At 64.1% G+C, this 24125-nt stretch overlaps 1 protein-coding gene across 5 annotated transcripts in view; it reads left to right on the forward strand.

The window, feature by feature from the left end:
- The window catches only part of CARS1 (cysteinyl-tRNA synthetase 1), a 40022-nt gene extending 16749 nt beyond the window's left edge, over positions 1-23273 (forward strand). For 2 of the 5 annotated variants that reach the window (XM_059150784.1, XM_059150772.1), the window contains 16 exons: positions 2813-2953; positions 3149-3237; positions 4944-5065; positions 8629-8741; positions 9216-9344; positions 9710-9839; positions 9969-10072; positions 10479-10576; positions 10766-10955; positions 11133-11201; positions 13402-13483; positions 19524-19604; positions 20160-20227; positions 21840-21899; positions 22329-22412; positions 22954-23273. In XM_059150784.1, coding sequence (XP_059006767.1) covers positions 2813-2953; positions 3149-3237; positions 4944-5065; positions 8629-8741; positions 9216-9344; positions 9710-9839; positions 9969-10072; positions 10479-10576; positions 10766-10955; positions 11133-11201; positions 13402-13483; positions 19524-19604; positions 20160-20227; positions 21840-21899; positions 22329-22412; positions 22954-23088 — 1695 coding nt within the window. In that variant the 3' untranslated portion in view covers positions 23089-23273. The other 3 variants (XM_059150776.1, XM_059150795.1, XM_059150802.1) reach the window with 3 other exon arrangements.
- The last annotated feature ends 852 nt before the right edge of the window (positions 23274-24125 follow it).

Here is a 24125-nt window from a genome sequence, read left to right on the forward strand (position 1 = left end):
CCTTCAGGTCCGACTGACCGAGGGTGTGGTTGAGGTCAGCTGTGTCCTCACTGACCCCTGCTGGGCTGGTGCGTGCCCGAGGGAGAGTCCTGAAGTCCCCAGCCACCTTCATGGGTTCATCTGTTTCTCCTTAGTTCTGTTTGCTTTTGCCTCTTGTGCTTGCTGCCCTGCCGTTGGGCCCGTGTCCCGGGAGTACCGCTGTCTCGCAGAATGGACCCCTTTGTCCTCCGAGCTCTTCTCTACCGCTGATGGCCGTCTTGCCCCCAGCGACGTGGCGCTGTCGGAAAGCAGCCACTCCTGCTCTGTCTCGGTTCTTGTTAGCGTGGCTCGTTTGTCTCCGTCGACTGCGAGTCTGTATGTGTCTTACAGTCAAAGCAGATTCCCGTGACAGCGTACGGTCAGGGCTTGTATTTTGATCTCCCAAACTGAGCTGTAAGGCGCATTTAGACCGCTGGCGTCCCCAGCGGCATGGGGACAGCTGGGTCCCTCGCTGCTGGATTACTCTGTCGCCACCCTCGTTCTCGCTCCCTCTCCCGTCCTCCGGTCCTTCCTGCCGTCTGTGGTTCTGATTGAGCATTTCCCATGATTCCACTTTCTCTCTTCTTAGAGCAAATCAGTTAACCTTTTTTTAGCGGTCACCCTAGAGTTTGCAACACTCCCTATGAATTTCAGTCCACTCTCAAAGGCACAACCCTACCCTGGGTGCTTTACAGTGACAGTGACCTACTTCTGCCTCCCGTCCTCACGCTGCCGCTGTCACTCTCTTTACCTGTCTGGAAACCCAGCGTGCGGGGCTCCGTGTGCGTCGCAGACGCACATAAGCAGGCAGACTGATGTGTTCTTGCTGTTACTGTTTTGATCTAACAGGTGTTAAGTCAATGAATAAAAGCGACTTGTGTGGCGCCCAGGGGGTCTCAGCCAGCGGCGCTCAGGGCATGGTCTTGGGGTCCTGAGCTGGAGCCAGGTGTTGGGCTCTGTGCTCAGCAGGGGTGGCCTTGAGATTCTGTCTCCCTCCGCCCCCGCCGCACTCGCGTCCACACACACACTCTCCCTCTCAGCACATAAACAATTTTTATTTAAAAAGGAAAAACCCAAGTTTTCACCTTACCTTTGCATTTTCTCTCCGATGCTCTCCACAGACCCAGGCTTCTGACTTCTTTTGTCTGTTCTCTCTAAAGAACTTTTCCCACTTCTTGCAAACCAGGTCTCCTGGCAATAAGTTCCCGCGGCTTTTGCCTGCCCGAGAGCCTCCATTTCCCTTGGCTTTTGAAAGATGAGCTCACAGGGCCCGAGGTTCTAGGGTAGCAAGTGTCTTCTCTGGACACTGATGTGTCCCCTGCATCCCTTGCTTTGTGAGGAGGAGGGGCTGTGGTCCTTACCGTGTTCGCTCATGGGCAAAGTGTTTGTCCTCGGACTCCTTTTGGGACTTTCTGCAGCTTGCCCGTGGACGGCCCGGCTGCGGTGTCCTGCCCGAGGTTCCCGGGGCTCCCTGTCCCTGCAGTCCAGGCTCTGCCGTGAGCGGGGCGCCCTCCGCCGGTGGACTCCAGCTGTTCCTCTGCTCCTTCCCCTCCTGTCCCTGTGACGTCTCCCCGAGCACCCAGCACACTCTTGGTGCTTGTCCCATGGTCCCTGGCCATTCTGCGGGGTTCCGCTCTGTCTCTGTGAAGGCAGCCCGTCTGCTGTGCCATTGGGGTTTCTCTTCGGGGGTCCCCCAGCTCCGAGATTCCTCCGTCGGCTGCGTCCGATCTGCGGATGATCCCACCGAAGACGGTCTTCGTTTCTGTCCCGGTGGCGCCGCTCTCTGGTGTCTCCTTCCCGTTTTCTTAGGACTGCCTTCTGGCCGCTCGCCGTGCCCTCTGTTCTTGCCCACGGGCGGCCTGGTGCCCTGGAACCCGAGCGTGTTCGTCCTGGTGGTTTCCGGCCCCGGGGCTGAGAGCCCGGGATCCCCGCCACATCTGGCACTGCAGCTGTCCCATGTCCTCAGTGTGGTGGCCAGGCTCGGGGGGGGCCGTGTGCCAGGCGTGGGACTCAGTCCCCAGTGTGCTGCGCCTATGGACCGAGCGTCCTGGCGGGTCCCCCTCACCGCTGGCCTCCCAGCAACAGCTAGCAGGGCTGTCCCACCTGGGGGCTCTTGGCGGGACACCCTAGCCGCCCCTTCCCTGTCAGCCTCGTGGATCCACACGCACCCACCCTGCACGCCCTCCCCGTGTCTCCCACATGCACGTTCCCTGCACTTTCTCCCTCTGCCCTTTGTTCTTTGCCCTCTCACCCTCACAGGGGACCCCAGACCGCCCGCAGGCGTCTGTCGCTGTCGCTCCAGTTCACGTGCTGGAGACCCCGGTTCCTCCAGAGGTGGGCCTCGGTCCCCCCCGCATACGAGACTCGGGCTGCAGCCGTGACACCCACATCCGGTCCCAGATGGACGTTTCTCTGGAGTGACGTGGGCGCTGCGGTGACAGGACTGGTCTCCTACCATTGCCGCACTTGCGTGACATGGGGCTGGCATCTTCGGTTGACGGCCGCTGCCTCTCGGGGCGCCGTGGCCTTGGCGCTTCTATCCGGGATGGGTTCTGCCCACCCGTCCTGGCCGCGGACGTCCCGAGATCGCATCAGCGAGCGTCTGAGCCTCCCGTTTGCAGTCTGGTGCCTCTCAGTGCTGAGCCGATCACAGGAGTGTCGTCGTCTCGCGGGGACGGCAGCCCTCCGTGGAGCAGGGCCGTGCGCGGCCGTGATTGAGGCCGTGATCTCCACGGCCGACTGCGCGGGGTGCGGTCCGGCACGTGTGTGTGGACGTTGCGCTCTTTCTGCTCAGGTGCTACTGGAGGAAGCAAAGGACTTGCTCTCGGACTGGCTGGACGGCAGCCTTGGCAGTGAGGTCACCGACAACTCCATCTTCTCCAAACTGCCCAAGTTCTGGGAGGAGGAGTTCCACAGAGACATGGAGGCGCTGAACGTGAGTGCGGCCGGCGGGCCTGTGCCTTCGGCGCCCCGGTGCCCCCGCGGCCTCACGCCCCCAGGCAGCTTTCTGCGCACGCACCGAGGGCACAGGCTGCTTCTCGGCCGCATTTGGTTCCGTCGGTTTCCTGGGGGCGCTCGTTTGAGGCCGATGTTTCAGAAGAAGAACATAAGCCTTCTCTGGCGTCCACAGGTCCTCCCTCCAGACGTCTTAACCCGCGTTAGCGAGTACGTGCCAGAGATCGTGAACTTCGTCCAGAAGATCGTGGACAATGGTTACGGGTGAGCTGAAGGGTGGCCCCTTCTCGGGGCCGTGTGCCATCCAGGGGGGTGGTTGCCGAGGAGGGCAGCTCTCGGTCTCTGGGAGGGACACGGAGCAGGGAGGCCGCCAGGGCAGTGGCCGCCCCAGGCGTGTGGTTGCCTGGCGCTGCTCTCACCAAGCCCACAGACCAGGCGGCTGAAGCAGCAGAAATGGGTTTGCTCCCGGCTCCAGACGGCAGATTTCTGAGGCCGCCAGCATGCCCACGGGGCGGGCTCCTCAGGGCCCTGCGTAGGGGGTCGGTGCTGGCCCCGTCCTCGGCTTGCGGGCAGTGGCCTTCTTGCAGACTTCTCTCCTGTTTGTCACTCTGCCAGTGGGCTGCTCGGGCTCCTCTTGTGTCCCAATGACCTCTTATGCAGGCAGCTGCGTGGGGGTCCCGTGGGGTTAGGGCTCACCCTGGGGACCCCACTTTGCTTCTGGGAAGACCCGGTCTCCAAACCCACCCCCACTTGGAGGTGCTGGCGGTGAGGACCGTACACAGGGATCTGGGGGCCTCTGCACGCTGACCTCCCAGAAGGCCTCTTGCCTCCGCACCGCTGGGTCCCCAGCTTCCGGGCTGCTCCGTAAGAGACCTGTCCGGGCTCGCCTTGGTATTGGCCACCATCCAACAGGTACTCAGCCCTGTGGTCGCCAGATCTTTGTTCAAGGCAGGCAGGAACAGCCGGAGGGTGGTGCTGGCTGCCCCCGGAGCCCTCGGCAGACAGGCAGGTGCAGCCTGGGGTCAAGCCAGCAGGGGGCCCTGAGCTCAGACCGTGAGCACAGAGCCCAGCCTGGTGAGCGTGGACCTGCCAGGCGTCTGGAGGCGTTGGCCTCGCCATGTGGGCAGGGAGTCACCTCCCAGGGCAAGGGTGTTCCCCCAGGGCCCTTCGCGTGGCTTTGATACCACACGCTCCGCTGCGGCCCTGGTCTTCGATCCTAGCACTGCCTGATGGCAGGAAACATGGCCAGCTATCCGTGCTGGGCATGCTCCAAATCACCGCCAAGTGGAGGCATAAACGGGCGTGCGGTGTCTGCGGCACACGACGCTCGTTTGTGGCCCCCCGAAGAGATTGTTCCCACCTCGCAGGGCAGACGAGGCAGCCACTGAGCCCAGTGAGGGGTGTGGGGCTCCTGGCGTGGGCCTGGCGCAGCGCCTGTTCTCTGGAAGGGATGGCGCCTCCGCACTCTGCCCCACTTGACACAGCCGCTCGGGGCAGCGCTGTGCCACCGAGTGCCGCAGGCAAGCCCAAGGTGGGAGAAGACGGAGCGTTCTGGGCCGCCACAGTCTGGCGGGCTTCTGGGAGTCAGAGAGCCGAGGCTGGGCACATTGGAATGTAGCCAGAGCAGGAGCCTGGCGGGACCACGCTGTTGCCGAGCTGAGGGGCCAGGTGGGAGCTACAGGGTCACCGCATGCGAGCAGAGGGTCTGTAGAGGGACCTGCTGCCCGGCGAGTGAGGAGTTGGCCTCCGTGGCGTGAAGTGTCCTTGTCAGGCCCAGTCAGCCTGCACCGTGGCCGCGGTGGGGTGTTGCCATGTCACATGACTAAATGGCCGAGCCTGCCCCGGACACACAGGGCAGAGCAGGTGGAAGCAGCCCGTGACCCTGGGCTCTTTGGGGCATCCTGTGGTCAGGTGTCCTGGGCTGTCTCCGGATCCTTCCCGCTTTCCCAAACCTTGTTCTGTTCTTCCAGCTACGCCTCCAATGGGTCTGTCTACTTCGATACGGTGAAGTTTGCCTCCAGCGACAGACACTCCTACGGGAAGCTGGTGCCCGAGGCTGTGGGGGACCAGAAAGCCCTGCAGGAAGGAGAAGGTGAACAGGCGGGAGGTGGGGGCTGGGGGCTTCTGGCCCCGGGCAGCACAGCCTCACCCCTGCCCCAGCCCCAGCCCCAGCCGTGCTCCCTGGGCTGCTGGGAGGACCTGTTCCCTCGGGATTCTAGGAGTTTTCCACAAGAAGGACAAAGGCCCAGATGTGCAGCAGCCTCTTGAGCACAGCACACCTCAGGCCCGGGCCCCCAGGGCTGGCGTCTGTGGAGCGAGGGCACCTGAGGGTCTGGGAGGGACACGCCGTGCGCCCAGTGTGTTAGCAGTATGCGGGTTGTGCCCTGCTGAAAGAGGGCACGAAAGCCGCCCACGCGGGGTCGGCCAGCGGCCCCCCCAGCAGCCGAGCTCCTGCTTTGGGGAGATGAAACCCCAGGGCTGTTCTGATTGAAGGCACGGTTTCAGTACCCCCACGCGGTCCCAAGGAGCGTAGTGTGCCGCTTCCAGATTAGGCACTGTCCTTGTACAGGCAGGGACGTGGGGCAGGAACTGTGTGACCGTCCTGGTTCTGGGCATGAGCAGGGACGTCACACTGTCAGCGCCCAGGCAGCACCTCTCGGAGCTGTTCTCTCGTCCCAACGAGGGACACGCGTCTCCCGCAGCCCTGGTGCTCATCATTTGAGCCCGGTGCGGCTGAACCTTGAGTGACACCGGTTTAGACCGTGTGCAGGTGACTCCCCGTGAGTGCAGCTCGGTACTGCCCACAGGTCCCTTCCAGTTTTCTCCATGACCTCTTCTCTAGCTCATGTTCTGGTCCCAACAGCGTGTGTGATGTGTTGTGCACAGTGTGTGTCTCTGTGCTGTTCTGCCGTCGCGGGGGGCTCTGGCCAACGGGGGAGCACCTGGCTCTGGTCATGGGGGTCAGCCTCCCCAGCCCCCTGCCTGGCGCTGTTCAAGAAGGGTCACCTGTATTGAATGTAGACACGAGGCTTTTTCGGGACCAGGCCAAATAAGGTTTGTCTTTCCGGTGTCCCTCCCCACTTAACGCCCTCAGGAACTCTGGGCCAGACCACAGAAGCTGCAGTCCAGGGGCACGGGGAAGGCTCGCACACCCCTGAGGCACATGCTGTTTACCCGCTGTGTTTCTGGAAGGCAGTTTGCCCATAAAAACGTTCGTACTTTTTGAGGAAGTACTTTCCCCTCTGGGACTCTGTGTAGGGAGACATCAGGACCTCGCACAGCACGGCGTGGAGATGCGGAGAAGCAATAGGCTAAGAGGGTTGGGTGGCGCTGGTACCAGACCCTGGGGCATCCGAGGCTAAAGGCTTGTCAGAGTGAAGGAGGCGTCTGGTGGCCCCCGTGTGGCCGTCCCTGGGAGGGAGAAACACCGTGTCTGTGAGGGGAGGCAGTGCGCATGGCCTGCAGGCTGGTGGCTCAGGCAGGCTAAGGGTCTCGACCCGCAGGATTGGGTACACAGGGAGCAGGGCTTTGCGTAGCAGATCAGGACTCGGCAGCATGAGTAAGGGCAGGGCCTGTCTTAGACGCTCACGCAGGACATGCGCCGGGCGCAGAGCAGGTCTCGCGATTCCCCAGTGGTTGCTGTCAGGTCGCTTGCGCCGTCCGCCCGTGACACACTGACCTGAGCCAGGTCCCAGCACCTACGCGGCATGCACGGGGGACCGACCCGTTGACCATCACAGTCCTAGTGACACCACAGGGACGCCACTCAGCAGCAGGGGCACAACCCGTCGCTTAGGGCAGCCGGGGCTTTGGAACTGGCAGTGAAAGAGCGAAGACAGAAGGCGCGTGGGTACGCGGCCAGGAAGCCCCGGAAGGCGCGGCCGAGAGAGCAGGAGACGGAGCAGGACAGACCGGATAGAGCGCCGCTGCCCGCCGCCGGCTCGAGGCAGAGATGGATCCGGGGGAGAACGTGCCACAAGCCTGACACATGAGCCCCGGCGATTCGTGGAGACGCCTGGATGGAGCCGCACGGGACTAGCGGCTGCGCAGGGACAGCGGGCTGCACAGAGCAGGGAGCTCGGACCACAGGCAGCGGGCACCGGGGCCGCGGCAGGGGGGAGGGCGCCGGAGACCGGAGCGCGCACAGCTGGCCAGCGGTTCTCACCGTCCTGCCGCTGCCGGGTTCTTGCTCTTCTGTTTTAAGTGACCTCTGCGTCCCGTGTGGGGCTCAGGCTCCCGGCCCGAGACCGAGTCCTGCTCTTCCGGCAACGCCAGCCGGGCCCTCAGAGTTCTTAAATATTGCTTGCTCCTGTGCCTTTTTTCTTCCAGACTGACTTTAGAATTGCTTCGTGGTCCAGGGACGAGTAGCAGAATCCAACAGCAAACACACAGGAGAGGGACATGCCTTCCTTTGGGGACAGTCCCACTTCTGGGGCGTTGTGACCCCTAGCACGAGCCCCTCACTGCAGAGACGCAGAGGTGTGGGGACTCTGGTAGAGACAGGGCCTGGAGCTGTCTCAGGGCTCCTGATGCGTGTGGGGTCACGGGGATTGCCTCTGGGGAGGGAGACGAGAAGTGACACTGGGGGAGCAGAAGCGATCGTGTGACGCGTCTTAAAGAACTTAGAGCAAATAGCAAGTACTCGGCCAAGGTGACTCTGTCGAAGAGTGGGACACGGGCCACCTGTGGAAGAGGGTCCTCTTTGCAGTCCCAGAATTTCTCAAAACAAAATTTAAAAAGTCATGTGCGTCGTGAGTAACTGTGTACGCAATAATGGAAGTCAGAAGCTTAAACGTGCGTCATCGGCCACACAGCGGCTAAAGGAATGTCATCGCACCACATGAGACCGTGTCGGGTGCAACGCGGTGACCTGCTCCGAGAGAGGCAGAGGCAGCGAGGGCGGAGTCTGCTGCTGGGGTGGTCGGGTAGGACACCGAAAGGCCAACGGCGAGAATCTCTTTATTTGTGATCATGCCTTTTTTTTTTTTTTTTTTAATTTTATCCATTTATGTGACAAACAGAAATCACAAGCAGGCAGAGAGGCAGGCAGGCAGAGAGAGAGAGGAGGAAGCAGGCTCCCCGCTGAGCAGAGAGCCCAACTCGGCGCTCAATCCCAGGACCCTGGGATCATGACGTGAGCCGAAGGCAGAGGCTTAACCCACTGAGCCACCCAGGTGCCCCTGATCGTGCCATTTTTACTGGCTCTTCCTCGTGTTTCCCATGTGTCCCACTCAGAGCGCCTGTGTTGTAGCTGTCAGGTCTGTGGTGCAAACACCCTGGGTGCTCTCCCTCTGACTGCTGCCAGGGCACCTTCTCCGTGGCCTGACTCCACACCCGACTCCGCTCTCGGAAAGGTGGCTGTCATTGAGTTCGGGCCTTTGCGGCCCTGGACACTGGGCGTCTGAGGGACCGGCGGGTGTGGTTCAGGCCCTGGGGAATGGGAGCTTCCTGGGCTGGGGCAGCACCGACATCTGGTCATGGTGAAGCCGTGTGCTGACCAAGCAAATGAGAGGAAATTCGAAGCACCAGCTAGTCACCCCCAGACGTGGCCTTGCAGTGACACAGCTCTGTCCGGCAGAGTCCTGCAGGCAGGTCCGGGTGACCCGCTGGGTCCAGACAGGCAGCACTGGGTGACCCACTTCTTCGTGTTGGCAGGTGACCTGAGCATCTCGGCAGACCGTCTGAGTGAGAAGCGGTCCCCTAATGACTTTGCCCTGTGGAAAGCCTCCAAGCCAGGCGAGCCATCCTGGCCGTGCCCCTGGGGAAAGGTATGCTCCTGGGAAGGTGCGGGCGGCAGGGGTGGGTGCCCTCGCTGTTGTGGTGCCTATCTGCCCTGTCCTGGTGGCCCACACACCAAAGAGTCTTGTGAGCCTTTGGGCACATGACTTCCGTTCTGGGACTCTGCCCGGTGCCCCTGGGGAGCAGGTGGACGGACTGCCTTCGATGCCCCTTTGTCTTTGTGGCCTCAGAATGGAGGCCAGTCCATGCTCTGGTGTCCCCATGACAATAGTCCTGGTGGCCCAGAGCCAGAGGATGGGGTGCGGGCACCTGCATCTGGTCCAGACCTGGGCAGTTCTGGGAGTAACGTGGCTGGGACCCAGACAGCAGGGGCCCCCCGAGTGTTCATGTGCAGAACATAACGTCTGTTCCGGTCAGGCTCAGGGGTTTTGAGGGTCAGGAGTACAGGAAACTTGAAGGCCTAGACCGAGAGTGGCCGGTCATGGGGTCGTCTGGCTCTGCAGGGGCGTCCGGGATGGCACATCGAATGTTCTGCCATGGCGAGCGCTCTCCTGGGGGCCTCGATGGACATTCACGGAGGGGGCTTCGACCTCCGGTTCCCCCACCACGACAACGAGCTGGCCCAGTCAGAGGTAGGCAGGGGCTGGGGCCGCTGTGCCCACTGGTGGCCTGGCAGGGGGGTGGGGGGTCTTGACATCCCCACGGTGGTGGAAGCAGCCAGGGGCGCAGCCAGCCAAGAGCTGGGCACAGCCTGATGCCCACATCAGGGGTCGCTGCTGGGATCTGAACCCTTGTTCGGTCTGATTTCCCGCACAAACAGCCAGAGCACGGGCAACAGACAGGTCTGGATCGGAACCCGTTGTTGCCGCTGGGCTCGCTGGTCCAGGGCCACCCCGAGCCCCAGCTCGAAGAGGCAGCCCCCTCTCGTGCATCCACCGTGTGAACCGAGTGCCCACAGAGCGCCCCAACCTCGCCCCCTCTGCCCCTTCCCGAGCAGGCCTACTTCGAGAATGACTGCTGGGTCCGCTACTTCCTGCACACGGGTCACCTGACCATCGCCGGCTGCAAGATGTCCAAGTCACTCAAGAACTTCATCACCATTAAAGACGCCTTGAAGAAGCACTCCGGTAGGTCAGAGCCCCGCCCCCCAGGTCTGAGCCCCGCCCTGGAGGCCTGAGTCCCGCCCCCGAGGCCTGAGCACCCTGTTGGGAGGCGCCGTGGCAGAGGCTGACCTGGGGTGCTGTCCCCCGTCCCAGCGCGGCAGCTGCGACTGGCCTTTCTCATGCACTCCTGGAAGGACACGCTGGACTACTCGAGCAACACCATGGAGTCGGCACTGCAGTACGAGAAGTTCCTGAACGTAAGCCCCCTCCTCTCCGCTCGGCCCGACGGGGTCCTTCCCGCTCCTGCGCCCACTGACGGGGCACGCGGGAGGGCGGCCCCGGAGGGCAACTGGCCTGGCTCCCCAATCCCAAAGCCTCGCTGACCTGCTAGAGTCAGACGCCCACATCTTCTTGTGCCCGTGGGGCGCGTTTCCTGCACACCTGCGGGCAGAACCGCTGTCCCGGGCGTACCACTGTCCCAGGCAGAGCCACTGTCCCAGGAAGAGCCACTGTCCCAGGCAGAACCAGCCACTGGTGCGGTGTCAGCACTGTGGTTTCTCTGGTGACCCGTGACGGAGACGCGCTTCACCATGGAAGTTCTCTCAGACGCCTCTGGGGCGGAAAACTCTTCTACAGCCGTTAATCCAAATCTTCTGACTTTAGGAGTTTTTCCTAAATGTGAAGGACGTCCTCCGAGCTCCCGTGGGAATGACCGGTCGGTTTGAGAAGTGGGAGGACGAAGAGTTGGAGCTGGACAGGAGGTGGGAGACGTCTCTCCGGGCCGCGAGCGTGGCAGACCCACCGGCGAGGAGGCCGCCCGGCACCGTGGCTCCCCAAGTGCAGACCCATGCCCAGGGCCTGCTGCACCCGTGGGGACCACGGTCCGGAGCCGGACACGCGCGTGCATGCGCACTGTGTCACCAGCTGACGCGCCTGGTCCTCTCGCTCAGCTTTCAGGACAAGAAGGCAGCGGTTCACGAAGCCCTGTGTGACAACGTCGACACGCGCACGGTCTTGGAAGAAATGAGGGCTCTGGTCAGCCAGTGCAACCTGTACATGGCGGCCCGGAAGGCTGCCAGGAGGAGGCCCAACCGGGCGCTGCTGGAAAGCATCGCCCTCTACCTCACCCACATGCTGAAGGTAGGCGGCCCTCGAGCTGCAGACCCCTGCAGCTCTTGCCAGGTGGCGTGTGCGCAGGCAGCGGGCCTTGGCCAGGACCGCAGAGGCCTCGGGCGGCATGGGCCTTGGTGTCCGGTCTCCGTGGGCCCCCTCTCAGGACCTCCTGACGCACGCTGGCATGTCTGTTTCTCTTTGTAGATCTTCGGGGCTATCGAAGACGAAAGCACCCTGGGATTCCCAGTGAGAGGACCTGGAGCCAGCCTAGATGTGAGTAGAACACCCTGCGCACAGAGAAGCTTCCCCCCGGGGCCATCCCACCCCCGGGAAACGGTGCCCCCGTCGAGGAGCAGCCTCCGGCCGTCCACGCCGGCTCCCTGCCCACCCTCGTCCCTCTCCTGCGCCAACCCTGGGGACATCGGGAGGCCCCCGTTAGGTCCCACCTGCACTGGACCTTCCGGACTGAGCCCCGGGGCTCGCCTGGACGTGGCTCCGGAATCGAAGTGAACGCAGTCAGCTGTTCTCCCGCGTGTGCGCTCAGCCTCGCGGTCAGCTGTTCTCCCGCGTGTGCGCTCAGCCTTGCCCCCTGCCCGGTGGTGGGGGCTGCCGTGCGCGGTCTGTGAGCTCGGTCCCGGGGCAGCAGGCGTGGTGGGACCGACTCGGACGGCGCTGCAGTCAGGTGGTGCCCGTGGGCTCACGTCCTTGCACGTGTGGACTCGGCCAGCGTGCCGACCGGTGCGTCCAGGGGGGAGAAAGGTCCTCGGTAGAGGGCAGCGTCGCCTGGGACTTGCGGTTTCCGCTGACCCTCCCTCGTGGCACGTGCTCGCTCAGACTCGCCTCAGACACTCCTCAGGCCTGGTCCTCAGTGATTCGATGAGAAGGTCTGCGTAGCTGTTTAGACGTAATTTATTTAAAGGACAACAGGAAGCAAGGACAAAGTAAAAAGACAAACCTTTTTTTTTTTTTTAAAGATTTATTTATTTGACAGACAGAGATCACAAGCAGGCAGAGAGGCAGGCAGAGAGAGAGGAGGAAGCAGGCTCCCTGCTGAGCAGAGAGCCCGATGCGGGGCTCGATCCCAGGACCCTGAGATCATGACCTGAGCCGAAGGCAGAGGCTTTAACCCAATGAGCCACCCAGGCGCCCCAAAAGACAAACCATTTTTAGAGTTCGGTTTCTGGACGGTGGCCAGCATGAGGGTCTCCTGCAGAGGGAGCGTACAGGTGGTTCCCCAGGACTGGCTTCTGGCAAGGGACCAGCTCCTGTTAGGGAGAAGCCCTCCCCGAGCTCCGGGCCACATCCCCAGGGCCCCACGAGCCGTCGAGCTGGTTGGTCTAAAGGCATTAACCTTCCTCCGCGCTTCTCGGAAAGAAAACCCGCAGAGCTGCTGCGCTGTCTTGTACAAGTGACACCAGGTGTTCCGCTTCTTAGAAAAAAAGAAAGGAGACACTTCCTACGTTAACGACAGTCTGCTCTCAAGCTTAGAATCACTTTTAACGCGGTGGTTGTGTGGGGGCCTTTCCACGTGGCCTCCGTGGACCCTTTGAAAGCTGCGTGTGGGAGTAAGCAGCCAGGAGCCTGGCCTGCTGGGGCACTCCTCCTCCAGGCAGACCTCACGGCACGCTGGCGGAGGCCTCCGTCCCCTCGTGCTGAGGCTCACCATGGCGGTCTTGGTGCCTGGTGGAGACAAAGAGCAAAACCCCATGCCCGGTCCCCCTGCACGACCGCGGCGCCCCAGCCCCAGGTGCGGGATTGGGCCGCAAGAGGCCGGGGCACTCGCCAGCCTAGCTGGTTACTACTCTGGTGACTGAGCCACCGGAGGACTGAAGTAGGAGGCAGGGAGAGACTTTGCCGCAGAAATTAGGGAAGATGGAAGGGAAGATTTTATCAAATCATCGTTTCTCTAGTTTGGATTCTGCGTCCTTGGCTTTCCGTTCACTGGGCTCGCGGTCCCGGGCTGCCTCCGGGTCAGTGCAGGTGGTCCACTGTGGCCGGGTGTGGACATGGCCGGGTGCGAACCTGAGCGTGCATGGCGACGGTTCTGGGGACCTTCTTCCTCTTGGCGCAAGCGTGTGCGTGGCCACAGGTCAGACGCAGGCTTGGCCCGGCTCCTGGTGCCAGCCTCCGCTCCTGGCCCAGGAGGGACGGCCTCAGCCTCCCAGAAGGCAGCCGCCTGACAGACCCCTGCGTTGAACAGTTTAACCGTAGAGATGGGCTTTTTGTAATAGGGAGTCTGACCAGAGGGAAAACCGCGCCTGTGGGCACGTGCACAGAGCGCCTTGCAGAACTCATCTGGCTGGGCCGGGGGTGCGGAACTGCCTCCTATCTCTGGCCCACGTCGTCCACACGGGGACTGAGTGTTGAGGGGGGAGCGTGTCCCAGCTCTGGGGCAGCGCCACCCGCACTCCCCCTGCCACGCCCACGGAGCCCTGTCCAAGCTTCTCTCTGAGCGCACCTGTTCTTCCCGCAGCTGGAGGCCACGGTCCTGCCCTATCTGCAGGTGTTGTCCGAGTTCAGGGAAGGCGTGCGCAGGATCGCCCGGGAGCAGAAAGGTGAGGCGCTTCTTCCCTGGGGCTTCTCACCCTCGGACCCTCTGTGCGTGGGCTGCCCTGGGTGCCGGCGGGTGCTAGTGGCGCCTGACCTGGGGCGCCTGACCTGCAGCCCCCGCCCCCTGCATCACGACAGCCACCACGTCTGTCAACACTGGTGTCCCCCGCGGGTCAGGGCAGTGTGAGGGGTGCGGTTTCTTGGCCTGTGCTATCTGGAAAGGCAGAACGAGGCCCCTCGGGGACCCCTGCCCTCTGTCCCCGCGGGGCTCATTTCCACTCTCCGTGCCCCCACGGGCCTGTTCTTGCTTCCAGAAGCGAGCACAGGGAGCTGGGGGAGCCAGTGCTGCCCCCACTGTTGTTCTGCCCAGCGTCGCCAGCATTCCTGAGGTGGGTCCCTGTCTCATGTCCCTGGGGACTTGGAGAGTGCTGTGTCGTCGCAGGCTAGTTTGGACGGGTCATGAGCCAGACGGCCGAGCGCCGGCAGGCGGGAGCACATGTCTCAGTCTGCGCCCTGTGCGTGGCCACAGGGTGCGCTGAGCCCGGAACGGGCCGGGGCCGCTCCGCTCCGCTCCTCATGCGCACGCTGCCCGGCCTCCCACGGGGGCAGCACCGCACCAGAGCTCAAGCCTTGCCAGGGAGGGACACGCAGGAGTCACTTGCTACAGATGCCACTTGTCCCTACTGTGCCATGCTCCCTGCCCGGCCTCCCGGGCAGGCTGTCCTGAGGGTGGTGCGGGCAGAGAGCCCCTGGGGCGCTCGCGGAGCCTCTGGAGGGAGCTGCAGCTTAGAGAAAGAGCAGGCCAGGGTCTGTCCCAGGGAGCGCAGAGCAAGAGGACAGGAGGGCCCTAAGGCCTTGGGCCACCAGGGGGAGCCTGAGTCTGACGGGGGCTTCAGGCCTGGGCATGGGGACTCGTTGAACAAGCACGGCCCTCTCTCGCCAGCACCTGGCACTCTCACTCTTGTAAAGCGCTTGCGAAAGCCTGATGGACTCTGCCAGCCCCGTGCCGCCTCGGCCAGCCATGCTGCCGACACTGCCGTCTCAGTCTTGGGGACACCTGGGCACCTCTTTCCGAATGTCCCCCTGCAGCACAGCGTCCTTCCTGGCAGGTGCTGGCGAGCGAGGGCCATCGGAGGCTATGCACGGCCAGGCAGACCACGCCAGGGGCTTGCACAGGCCCTCAGAGCAGTGCCCGTCGATGGGCTTGGGGAGTACTTTGGTTCTGTGTCTCCTCGGCTTGCTTTATCTTTCTGCTTTGATCTGTTTGTTGCTCAGGCAAACAGAGAGCCCAGATTCGATTCCGGAGTCGGGATGGTGGTAGTTGTGTCTGTGCCGTGTGTGCCTTGGCCTCCTACAGTGCTCTTCTGCCCTGAGGACCGGGTGGATTGAGGTCATCTTGCCTGAGCCTGTGGCCCGGGAGCCACAGACCTGGGGCCCTGCAAATCGGGTGCCTTCTGGGAGCCAGAGACCCGCGGCCCGTGCCCCTCGGGCTGCACAGGCGAGGACAGCATTCTGGGCTGGCGAAGGCTCCCGCCCCACCACGGTACCGGCCGTGTGAGTCTTTGTTGGGCACCCGGCTGTCCCATTCCCTGGGCTGGCCGTGGAGACAGTGAGACACGCAGAGTAGGCCCCGGGGACCTGGGGCTCGCCTGGCAGGCGGGTACGAGGCCGTGTCCCCGATGCCCACCGTGGTGTCACCTCGAGCTCAGCCCGGGAAGGATGTGTGCCGGGGGTGTTTGGCCAGGCGGGGCTTGGGAATTTGGGAAGATGTGAGAAGTGCAGGGATGCGGGCGCGGCAGATGCCCCTCTCCTCGGATTTGCTTCATTTTTGGTAAGACGTACGTTAACATATAAAACGTATCGTCTAATCATGAGCAAGTGTGCAGCTCGGGGTCCTAAGCTCGCTCACACTGCTGTGAGGCCGCACCCACCATCCGTCTCCAGAACTTTCCACGGACCCAGACGAAGATTCCCATGGAAGTGACCCCCCCATCACTCCCCCGTCCACTCTCTGTCCCCCTGAGGCACCAACCGCTACTCCTCCCCCAGCCCCGGGGCCCACCGTCCACTCTCTGGATGAACACTGACCCCCGCCCAAGGACCTGCCAATGTGGAATCCTGCAGGACTTGTCCTTTCGTGAGTGGCTTCTGTCACTCAGTGTGACTGATACCCTCCGGGCCCGTCCGCGCTGTGGCTGGTTCAGAGTTTGCTCCCTCTTCACGGCTAGCCAGCGCTCCTGTGTGCCTGGATCCTGTTTGGCTCGTTCTCTTGTCCACGGGCAGAGTCTGTGGTCTTTTGTGTCCTCTCCCGGGCCTCCCTGCAGTGACCTGACGGGCCTCCCTGTTCAGTGCCCGGTCTCTTCTGTGGTCCTGCCTGCGGCCCCGCCAGCAGCAGCCGGCCCCGGGAGACTCGCTCCCTGCCCGTGGCCGCATGCCTCCGGGTGCCGAGCTCTGCGGACGCCCCGAGCCCTGTACCGTGCTGGCCCGCCAGGGCGGTGCCGACAGGGACTGTGCTCGCCGTGTTCGCCCCAAGTGCTTCCGAGCTGCTGCTCACTGGCCGGCGACCATAGGAGCAGCCCTCTTTCTCTAGAACCTGCTCCAGCCAGAGCCTCTTGGAGGCAGCAGGACTGCGAGGTGCTGGTGTGGCACACGTGGCCAGCGGCGCACCCTTAGCTGCTGTGGGACTGATTCTCTCCTTGGACGAGCGTGCCCAGGCTGGTGCCTGTGCCTCTGTGGTCTCCCCCTCGGGAGCACTTGTCCTGTGTGTGCCCTGCTGCACAGGGTGGCCCCCGCTGTCCCGGGTCACAGCTCCACCTCCCCCAGGGCCGCTTCCCGTGTGACGGCCCTGCCCCGTCCCGGCTTCTCCCCCGGGTGCTGGGGCCAGAGCCGCAGACGGGATCTTCCCAGGGCGGACGCACGGCACAGCCTAGCGTAGCTGCCGGCAGCACGTGGCAGTGGGTGGAGTGGGACCCGGCCCTGTCCCCGGCCCCCGCCCCCCGCCCCGTGGTCGCGTCCACACGCTGGTCCTCCTGCTTCTCCCCGCCATCCTGGAGGCAGCCCCTGTTCCTGCTCCTGCTTTCGCCTTTACTATTGAGAATCGCGTTCTTCTTTAGGCTTGAAAACGTTGACTGAATTCGTTAAAAACATCCGACCAGAGATTTCCCTTTGAAAAACAAAGAGTCTATTGAGATGAAACGCAGAGAACCCAGAGCCAGCCGCCACGAGAGCGGACACGTCAGCCAGCGCTTAGTATGTTCAGGGTGTTGTGCAAACACGCAAGCCCTTCCACCGTCCAGAGGAACAGCCGTGGCCCCTGGGCCCCCAGCCCGGCGCCCACCAGCCTGCCTTCTGTGCCCACGGATCGGCCTGGTTGGGACGCCCCGTGTCTCTGCAGCCCGGGACCTTCCGCGTGTGGCTTCCTGCACATCCCAGATGCTATCACCGTACATAGCCAGCTCCTTGCCGGGGCAGCTAGTGTTCCCCTGGCTGTGAGCACACGTCTCACGTGTCCGGGTCACTGCCGGCGGACACTTGGGCAGCTCCCACCTTGCGGCCGTTGCAGGGAGTGGGGCTCTGGACGTGTATGCCCAGTGCCTGCTGAGTCCTGTGTTCAGGGTTCAGGGCCGTCCCTAGGAGGGGAGCCGTGGGGGTCGTGGGACAGTCACATGTGTGATTTTCTAAAGAAGCCCCGAACTGTGTTGCATGGCGGCTGCCCCGTGTCCCCCACGCCCTCGCAGATGCTTGTTATCTCTGGCTGTAGGAAAATGCCTGCTGTGGGTCCCGCCACCCCGGGGGACCTCCCTGCGGGGCTTTGCTGCGTCCTTCCCTGCGCACATGGTGTGCAGTCCCCGCACCTCGTGGCCATGAGTGCCTCTTGTCTGGAGAGCTGTCCCTTCGGACCCTGTGCGCGTGTCTCGTGGGGTCGTTCGTCCTGTCCCTGTGGGCTGAGGGAGTCACTGTGTGCACGGGGCTGGTCAGTTTGTGACCGGGAAGACGGAGGAGGAGAAAGTGAGCCCCAGAGAAATCAAAAGGTTTGGAAAGACAGGCAGTGGGGGCCAGTTCTGAGCTGTGTGGACAGGGCAGGTCTCAGGTGGTGGCGATGGCCACTGTCCTCAGCTCTGCACAGCCTCGCCCACAGGACAGATGGGCCTCTGGGGGTCCTGCCACCTAACACCAGCTGACAGTCAGCGGGTGGTGACGGCGGGATCGCTTTCCTTATGGCTCCGGTTAGCTTAGCCTAGCTCCTGCCCTGCGGGGTGCTCTGGACGGGGCGAGGGCAGGGAGCAGGGGTGGAGGGCGTCATCCCATCGGCTGGGAAGGCTGGGGAGGCACGGACGGCTTTTCCTTGAGCAGCGTTGGGAAGCGTGCAGCTTCCCAGCCATGGCCATGCTTCGGGGGTGCAGGAGGGCACAGAGGTCTTCCGAGACACGAGAGTCTTTGTCTGTTCCTCATTCGTCTCTTCCACAGCGAGTGGCCCCATGGGCCCTGGCCAGTGCTGCCGAGGGACGAGGCGCAGCGGCGGGCGGGGTGTTTCTCATCGCGCGAGACCGGGGTGCACAGAACCACTTGGGTTGGGCCCGTGGTGCAGGTGGATGCCTGAGGGAGGGCTGAGGACGTGGCCGACACTGCCCGCGGTGTGTCCACGGTGAGACGAGGCCGGGTGTCAGCCCTCTTGTCACCTGACGTCCTGGTTTTGGGTGCCGTCAGAGCTTCCTGCGATGGCCTGCCACCCCATGCCCTGTGAAGGCCCGGCTCCCACACAGGCATACCCCCAGGGGACTCGGTGGGGCAAGCGGCCTTCTGGGAACCAGGAGGTGAGCCAGTCTGAGACCTGGCTTTGGGAGACCGCCATGCACAGCCTGCTCCCACACGTGGCCCCCCACGGCCCCTTGTGGCTGCTCTCAGGAACGGCCCCACGTCGCCACTGCACAGACGTCACCTGCCACTTGCCCAGTTCTTACTGCCACCGGGTCCCCTTCCCCAAGGGCAGGTTCTCACCCTCGGGTTTCCGAGTGAGGCCTCCGAGTGCTCTTGGCTCTCCGCGGCAAACAGACAGCCTTTCTCTGCCGTGTGGCTCCCAGCCTCACGTCTGACCCGAGGGACTGTCCCGTTCAGGCCTGAAGGCTGCATCATCCCGGCCTGCTCTGTGCCGGGATGTGCCATCTTCAGTGGAAAAGTCACTTACGGGCCGTGAGACGGCCAGGCTGGGCGCCTCCTCCTGGGCTTCTCAGGCCCTCTGCTCCCTCCAGCCACAGCTGGGGTGGCCAAGGCTTGGCCGAGAGTTGTGTGCCCCCAGTGGAGTCTGTGCTCACGGCAGTGTCCCCCTGGCCTCTGGCCCTTCCCTACCCCGCGGCCAGACCTTGCATGGCGGTGTCAGATGCTGGCCGCTGCGGGCTTCACCCCACCCTCCAGACCCAGTTCCGGCTCTCGCTGGAGCCATGTGGGTCCTGGGCCTAGCTGCCTTGCCGCGAGGACATTTGGAGGAAGCAGGGGTGCGGTTCCCGAGGCGGGGGCTGAGGGAGCGTGGGGCAGTACAGCAGGTTCTGGCCAGTCCGCACTGAGGTTTCGGCACGCTCATCCACGCCGGTGTTTCTCTGCACCGGGCAGGCCTGTCAGGGCATGAAGAGCACAGGGAGCCTTTGCAGGTTTTCTGGGTGACCTCAGAGTGCATGTGACCTCGGGTCCCTGCGTCTGGAGTGTGTGACACGGCTACCTTTCTGGATCGCCGGGCCAGGGCTGTGGGGGAGGGACACCTGCCTGGTTGACCGGGGCTATGGGGGGTTCTGAGCTCCTTTTCTGGGGGAGAAACCTCATTTCCCTGGACCCGCTGCCGGCCTGGCTTCCTGCTCTGAATCCCCCGCCGCTGTGTGGGCACAGCTGCAGACGGGATCTGCCTCAGAGCGGGGTCCCAAGGTGGTGCACAGTCAGCTGTGTCCGTGGAGCCTGGGCCTCGGCTCCCCCAGAGTCTGCGGGAAGGCGCATGGTAGGTGCGTCCTGGTGCCGCCTCTGTGTCCGGGCGGACTGAGCCGCTGTCTTCGTCCACAGTCCCTGAGGTCCTGCAGCTCAGCGATGCCCTGCGGGACGACATCCTGCCCGAGCTCGGCGTGCGGTTAGAAGATCACGAAGGTGCGTCCCGCTGGCCGCGTCTGGGGGCCCGTTGTCGGGAGCTGCGGGCACGGGGCTGGGGGGATGCTGGGGTCAGGGGCTGGTTTTGAAAGAATTGCAGGACGGGGTCGAAGGTCCCTTGGTTTTTGCCCTGAGGAGTCCCAGAGCAGTACCCGCGTGGCCCCTGGGGGCGGCTTTGTGGTTTTCTCTCCAGCTGGCCTGGATACCTCCCAAGTCGATGGGCGTTTGGGTGTCCCCTCCCCTGGCCCAGCTGTGTGTTCTTGCCAGGACACCAGCCGCCCTGCCTCGTCTGTTCCTCGGCAGATGGCTCGCAGGACTGCCGGCGGGTTTCTCCCTGTGTCTGTTGACATTGTGGGGTTACGGCTGGGCAGGAAATTATCAGATTTTAATACTCAGGTGACGCGTCGCATTTTATGATCTCTGGGCCTTGTGTCATGAGCAGCGAGGCCGCCCCATGTTCCAGTTAACATGGAAGCCCCATGAGCAGCGAGGGGCTGCGGGGGCCGCGTGGACAGGGTGGGGGCTGGGCCCCACCTCACGGACTTGGCTCTTCAGGGCTGCCGACCGTGGTCAAGCTGGGGGACAGAGAGGCCTTGCTGCGGGAGAGAGAGGAGAAGAGGCGGGTGAGTGGCTGGGGTGGCCGCACGGTGACGGGAGCGGGAGGCAGTGGGCGCGCTACCCTGCGAGGGCTCCCGTGTGGGGCCCAGCGTCTGCGGGTGTCAGAAGGAGGCCTAGCGGGACACGGACTGGGGGGCAGGGCAGTCACGGAACAAGGTCTGTCTGCCAAGGGAGGCCCTGGTTTTACGAAGCAAGCCCCCGAGGTCAGGGGACAGCTCTCAGGAACCGTGTAGCTGATGTGTTGGCCGCAGCTTCATCTGTGGAAGCGGGGTGTCCCTTGTCCCTGCGGGAGGACCTCCGTCTGCCCAGGAAGCGTGGGGCAGGGGCAGGGGCCGGGGCTGGGGGCGTGAGCAGCGCGGGCGGGAGGTGCATGTGGGTGCGGAAACTCGGTTCACGAGACGGGCGCCGGGCAGGTGCCGGACCGCTGGCGCTGAGCCGCGGGCAGACCCACCACCGTGGGGCGTCCCCGAGAGCCAGGGCCCTGTCAGCTCCCGTTTCTGTCCCATTCGCTCCCCCAGCTTAGTGGCCCGTCCCCAGGGCCAGGGTCTCACCTCGCCTTGGACAGCGTACCAGGTGGCCTGGCCACAGGGGTGACGAGGGGCTGGCGTGCTTCCCAACACCCCAGGCTGGGTGAGGACACACACGCCGCTGCTCGCCACCTCCTCGCCCAGGCCCCTCTGCCCACGCAGCCGCACGCAGGGAGAAAGGCAGACGGGTCTCTGAGGAAGGTGGCGGGTTCCCACACAGGCTGCGGGCCACGGCGTATCTTCCCGCAGCTCCTGTCTGTCTGCCAGCGGGGCCGTCCCAGCCAGCAGTAGCCGCCTCTGTCCCCACCCCTGAGTGTTCCCACCAGGAGGCAAACAGTGTCCTCACGCAGGAAGCAGCCGCCAACCCCGTGCCAGGCTGCCTCTCTGCCCGCTGCAGGCCTCCCCTGCGCCGGTGGCTGCTTCCCCCGAGCCCATGGCTCCTGCTTGCCGAACTTCGCTCCCCTTCCCACTGTGTGGGCCCTGCCCTGACCTCACCTGGCCCCACGATTCTCTGCTCAGGCCCCACAGTAGCCTGTACCCAGCCGCCCACCTGACAGCTTTGCTGACCAGGAAGTCCCGAAACCCAGGATGTCCACGAGGGTATCGGGACTGCACTCCCCAAACCTGTACCTCCTTCGTGGTGGCGCAACTGGGGGCCTGGGCCTCCCCCCTCGGCTGCCACCCGGCCCCACGTCCCTGCTCCCAGGCCGCCCCCCGCAGCCCTGCCCTGACTGCAGGTGGGGTGGGCTCCGGGCCTTCGTGATGCTGTCCCTGCTCACACACCTGACCGAGCCCCCGCCCAGCCCCAGCGGGCCTTGCTGTTCCTTTCTTCGTGCCCACCGGGTCCCAGACCCCATCCCGTGCTGTCCGCTGCTGCCACACGTCGAGCGGGCCCAGCGCCCACAGGGGCTGCTGAGGGTCTCCCGGGGAGTGAGCGAGAGGCCCTAATGACCAGGGCTCCCCAGCCCCCGTGGGGTGGCCAGAGTCCAGGTGAAGGCGATGGGGGTCCGACAGGCCTTGCTTTGTTCTACCTCCTGGCCCCAGAGGCCCCGGGCAGATTTGCCTCACGGGGCTCCCGCCGCTCCCCTAGGCTGAGGAAGAGAAGAGGAAGAAGAAGGAGGAGGCGGCCAGGAAGAAACAGGAACAAGAGGTAACCCCCATCCGTGGGGCCCGGCTTTCCTGGGCGGGAGTGGACACTCGGACCCCGGGTCCTGCTCTCTGTGCCTCTCTCAGGCCCGACGAGGTCCCCGCTCCCCTGTGCCCACCGGCAGCGCCTCCCCACCACGGCACCCACCAGTGCAGGAAGGCCAGGAGGCCCCGGGGAGGGAGCGGCCTGGCAGGGGAGCTGCCCCCCGCGGCCACGGGCTCGGCGTCCCTGGGGAGGTGTCGGATGACCCTCGCGCTGTTGGTGGGGATTAGGCAGGACCCACCGTGTGCAGCTGTCCCTCTGACCCGCTCTGCCCTGGCCTCACCCTCCCCATCTTCCGTCGCCCTCTCGGTCCCAGGGCTGGGCCAGGGGGGTGCGTGTGATGCCTTCCCCGCGCGGGCTGGGCTGCAGTGACCAGGGCTCTGTGTCCAGGCAGCGAAGCTGGCCAAGATGAAGATCCCACCCAGTGAGATGTTCTTGTCGGAGAGTGACAAGTACTCCAAGTTCGATGAAAACGTAAGAGTCTCTTTCTTTTCAGAACCCTGTTAGACCACTGAATCGGGGTTACAGGGACTTCCAGCCGCGGGCGAGCAGCTTTTCTGTTGGGGGAGCCATTTGTGGGGGTGCCCCAAGTGCCCGAGGCAGCCTCCCTCCCTCACGGCGGCCGAGCAGAGCCGTGGCCTGGCTGAACTGAGCCCAGGTCACCCTCGCAGCCCGGCCCGAGGTGCTGTGGCGGGGGTCGGGGGCATGGGTGCTGTCCCCAGACCCGTCCGTACTGGCCTCCACCCGCACTGGTTCAGATGTGTGTTTCCCTCTTTCCTTTGCGACAGCCCTATCAGAACTGAGCCACATTGACCCAAAGGGGATCAGTAGCCTCGGCCCCAGGCAGGAGGGTGCCCCCACCCCCAGCCCAGTCGCTGGCTTCTCAGTGGCCAGGACGGGGGTTGCCACGTGGCCACACAAAAGTGTGCTGAGTCTGTGTCCCAGGGCTGTGCCCAGGGGCTCCGAGGGGGGAGCCAGGCGTGCCCTGCTGACCCGGTGCTCCCCACGTTCTCAGGGTCTGCCCACACACGACACAGAAGGCAAGGAGTTGAGCAAAGGGCAAGCCAAGAAGCTGAAGAAGCTCTTTGAGGCCCAGGAGAAGCTCCACAAGGAGTACTTGCAAATGGTGCAAAACGGAAGCTTCCAGTGAAACCTCGGGGACTGGGCTCTAAGCCACCGGTGGCCGGACTTCCCGTCCGCATTCCTCAATGACCGCATCCCGGGTTCCAGCCCTGTTTACAGCGGTGCCCGGGGCCTGAGCCCAGAACTCCGTGCAGAGAGGCCCACGCCGGCACCGGCGCTGAGACCGGGGTAATAAAGATTTCCAAACAGCGAGGCCGGCTGTCCCGTGTGCTGTCGCCCTGCCCGGTCAGCGCCAGCGCAGCCTGCCTGGGGCCGCTGGCTCAGCGGGTCACAGCTCCGATGCTCGGGTCAGCGGAGCTGTTCCAGCCAGCCGAGAAATTTCTCCCCCGTGCAGATTGCTATCGGCTAATCTCTGGTGTGTGGGTGCATTTGGAGGTATTGAAGTAGGAGAAAGACGGGCTCCAGCTGGCAAGCCCGCTGACCCCCCACACAAAGGCCGTGCAGCCATCCCCTCTGGTTCTGATGAGTAAACACAGTGTCTGGTCTCCCGCAGCAGCACCACCGCCCAGGGGCCCTGCCCTGCCCGCCTCCGCACAGCTGCCCGCCGAGATAAGGGGGGAGGTCGTGCACGCATGGCAGGTGGCCATTGGTCTCCGGCTCCCAGTGCGGGCACCGCCCTGCTGTGGCTGAGCCGCACCCACCTGGCCTGAGGGGGCTGCGGGCAGAGTCAGCAGTCGGCAGCCTGCAGAGGCCGGGTGCCACGGCAGCCCCGTGGCGGCAGAGGACGGACACGCCAGTGCTGGATCATCAGGTCGGGGCACGCTGTCCAAGTCTCACCAGGCCATGATGGCCGCACCGAGCCACCCCGCCCCCGGGGGGGGATGTGGGCACCGTCCAGTTGTAGGCACCCTCAGCCCTCGGCCCCGTGACCCCCGATAGGAAACCCTGGGAGACAGCCCACTCCCCGCAGCGTCGTTTATGGAGCCGATGGGACAGCAGCCCGTCCCCAGGCGCCTGGTGCGACTTGGCACTGCCGGCACGGGGAACGCGTGCTTATGAAACCGGGTGGGGGGCTGCTCTGGTGCTGAGACCTCGACTCCTCAG

This window comes from Mustela lutreola, chromosome 1, assembly GCF_030435805.1.
Source record: "Mustela lutreola isolate mMusLut2 chromosome 1, mMusLut2.pri, whole genome shotgun sequence".
NCBI lineage: Eukaryota > Metazoa > Chordata > Mammalia > Carnivora > Mustelidae > Mustela > Mustela lutreola.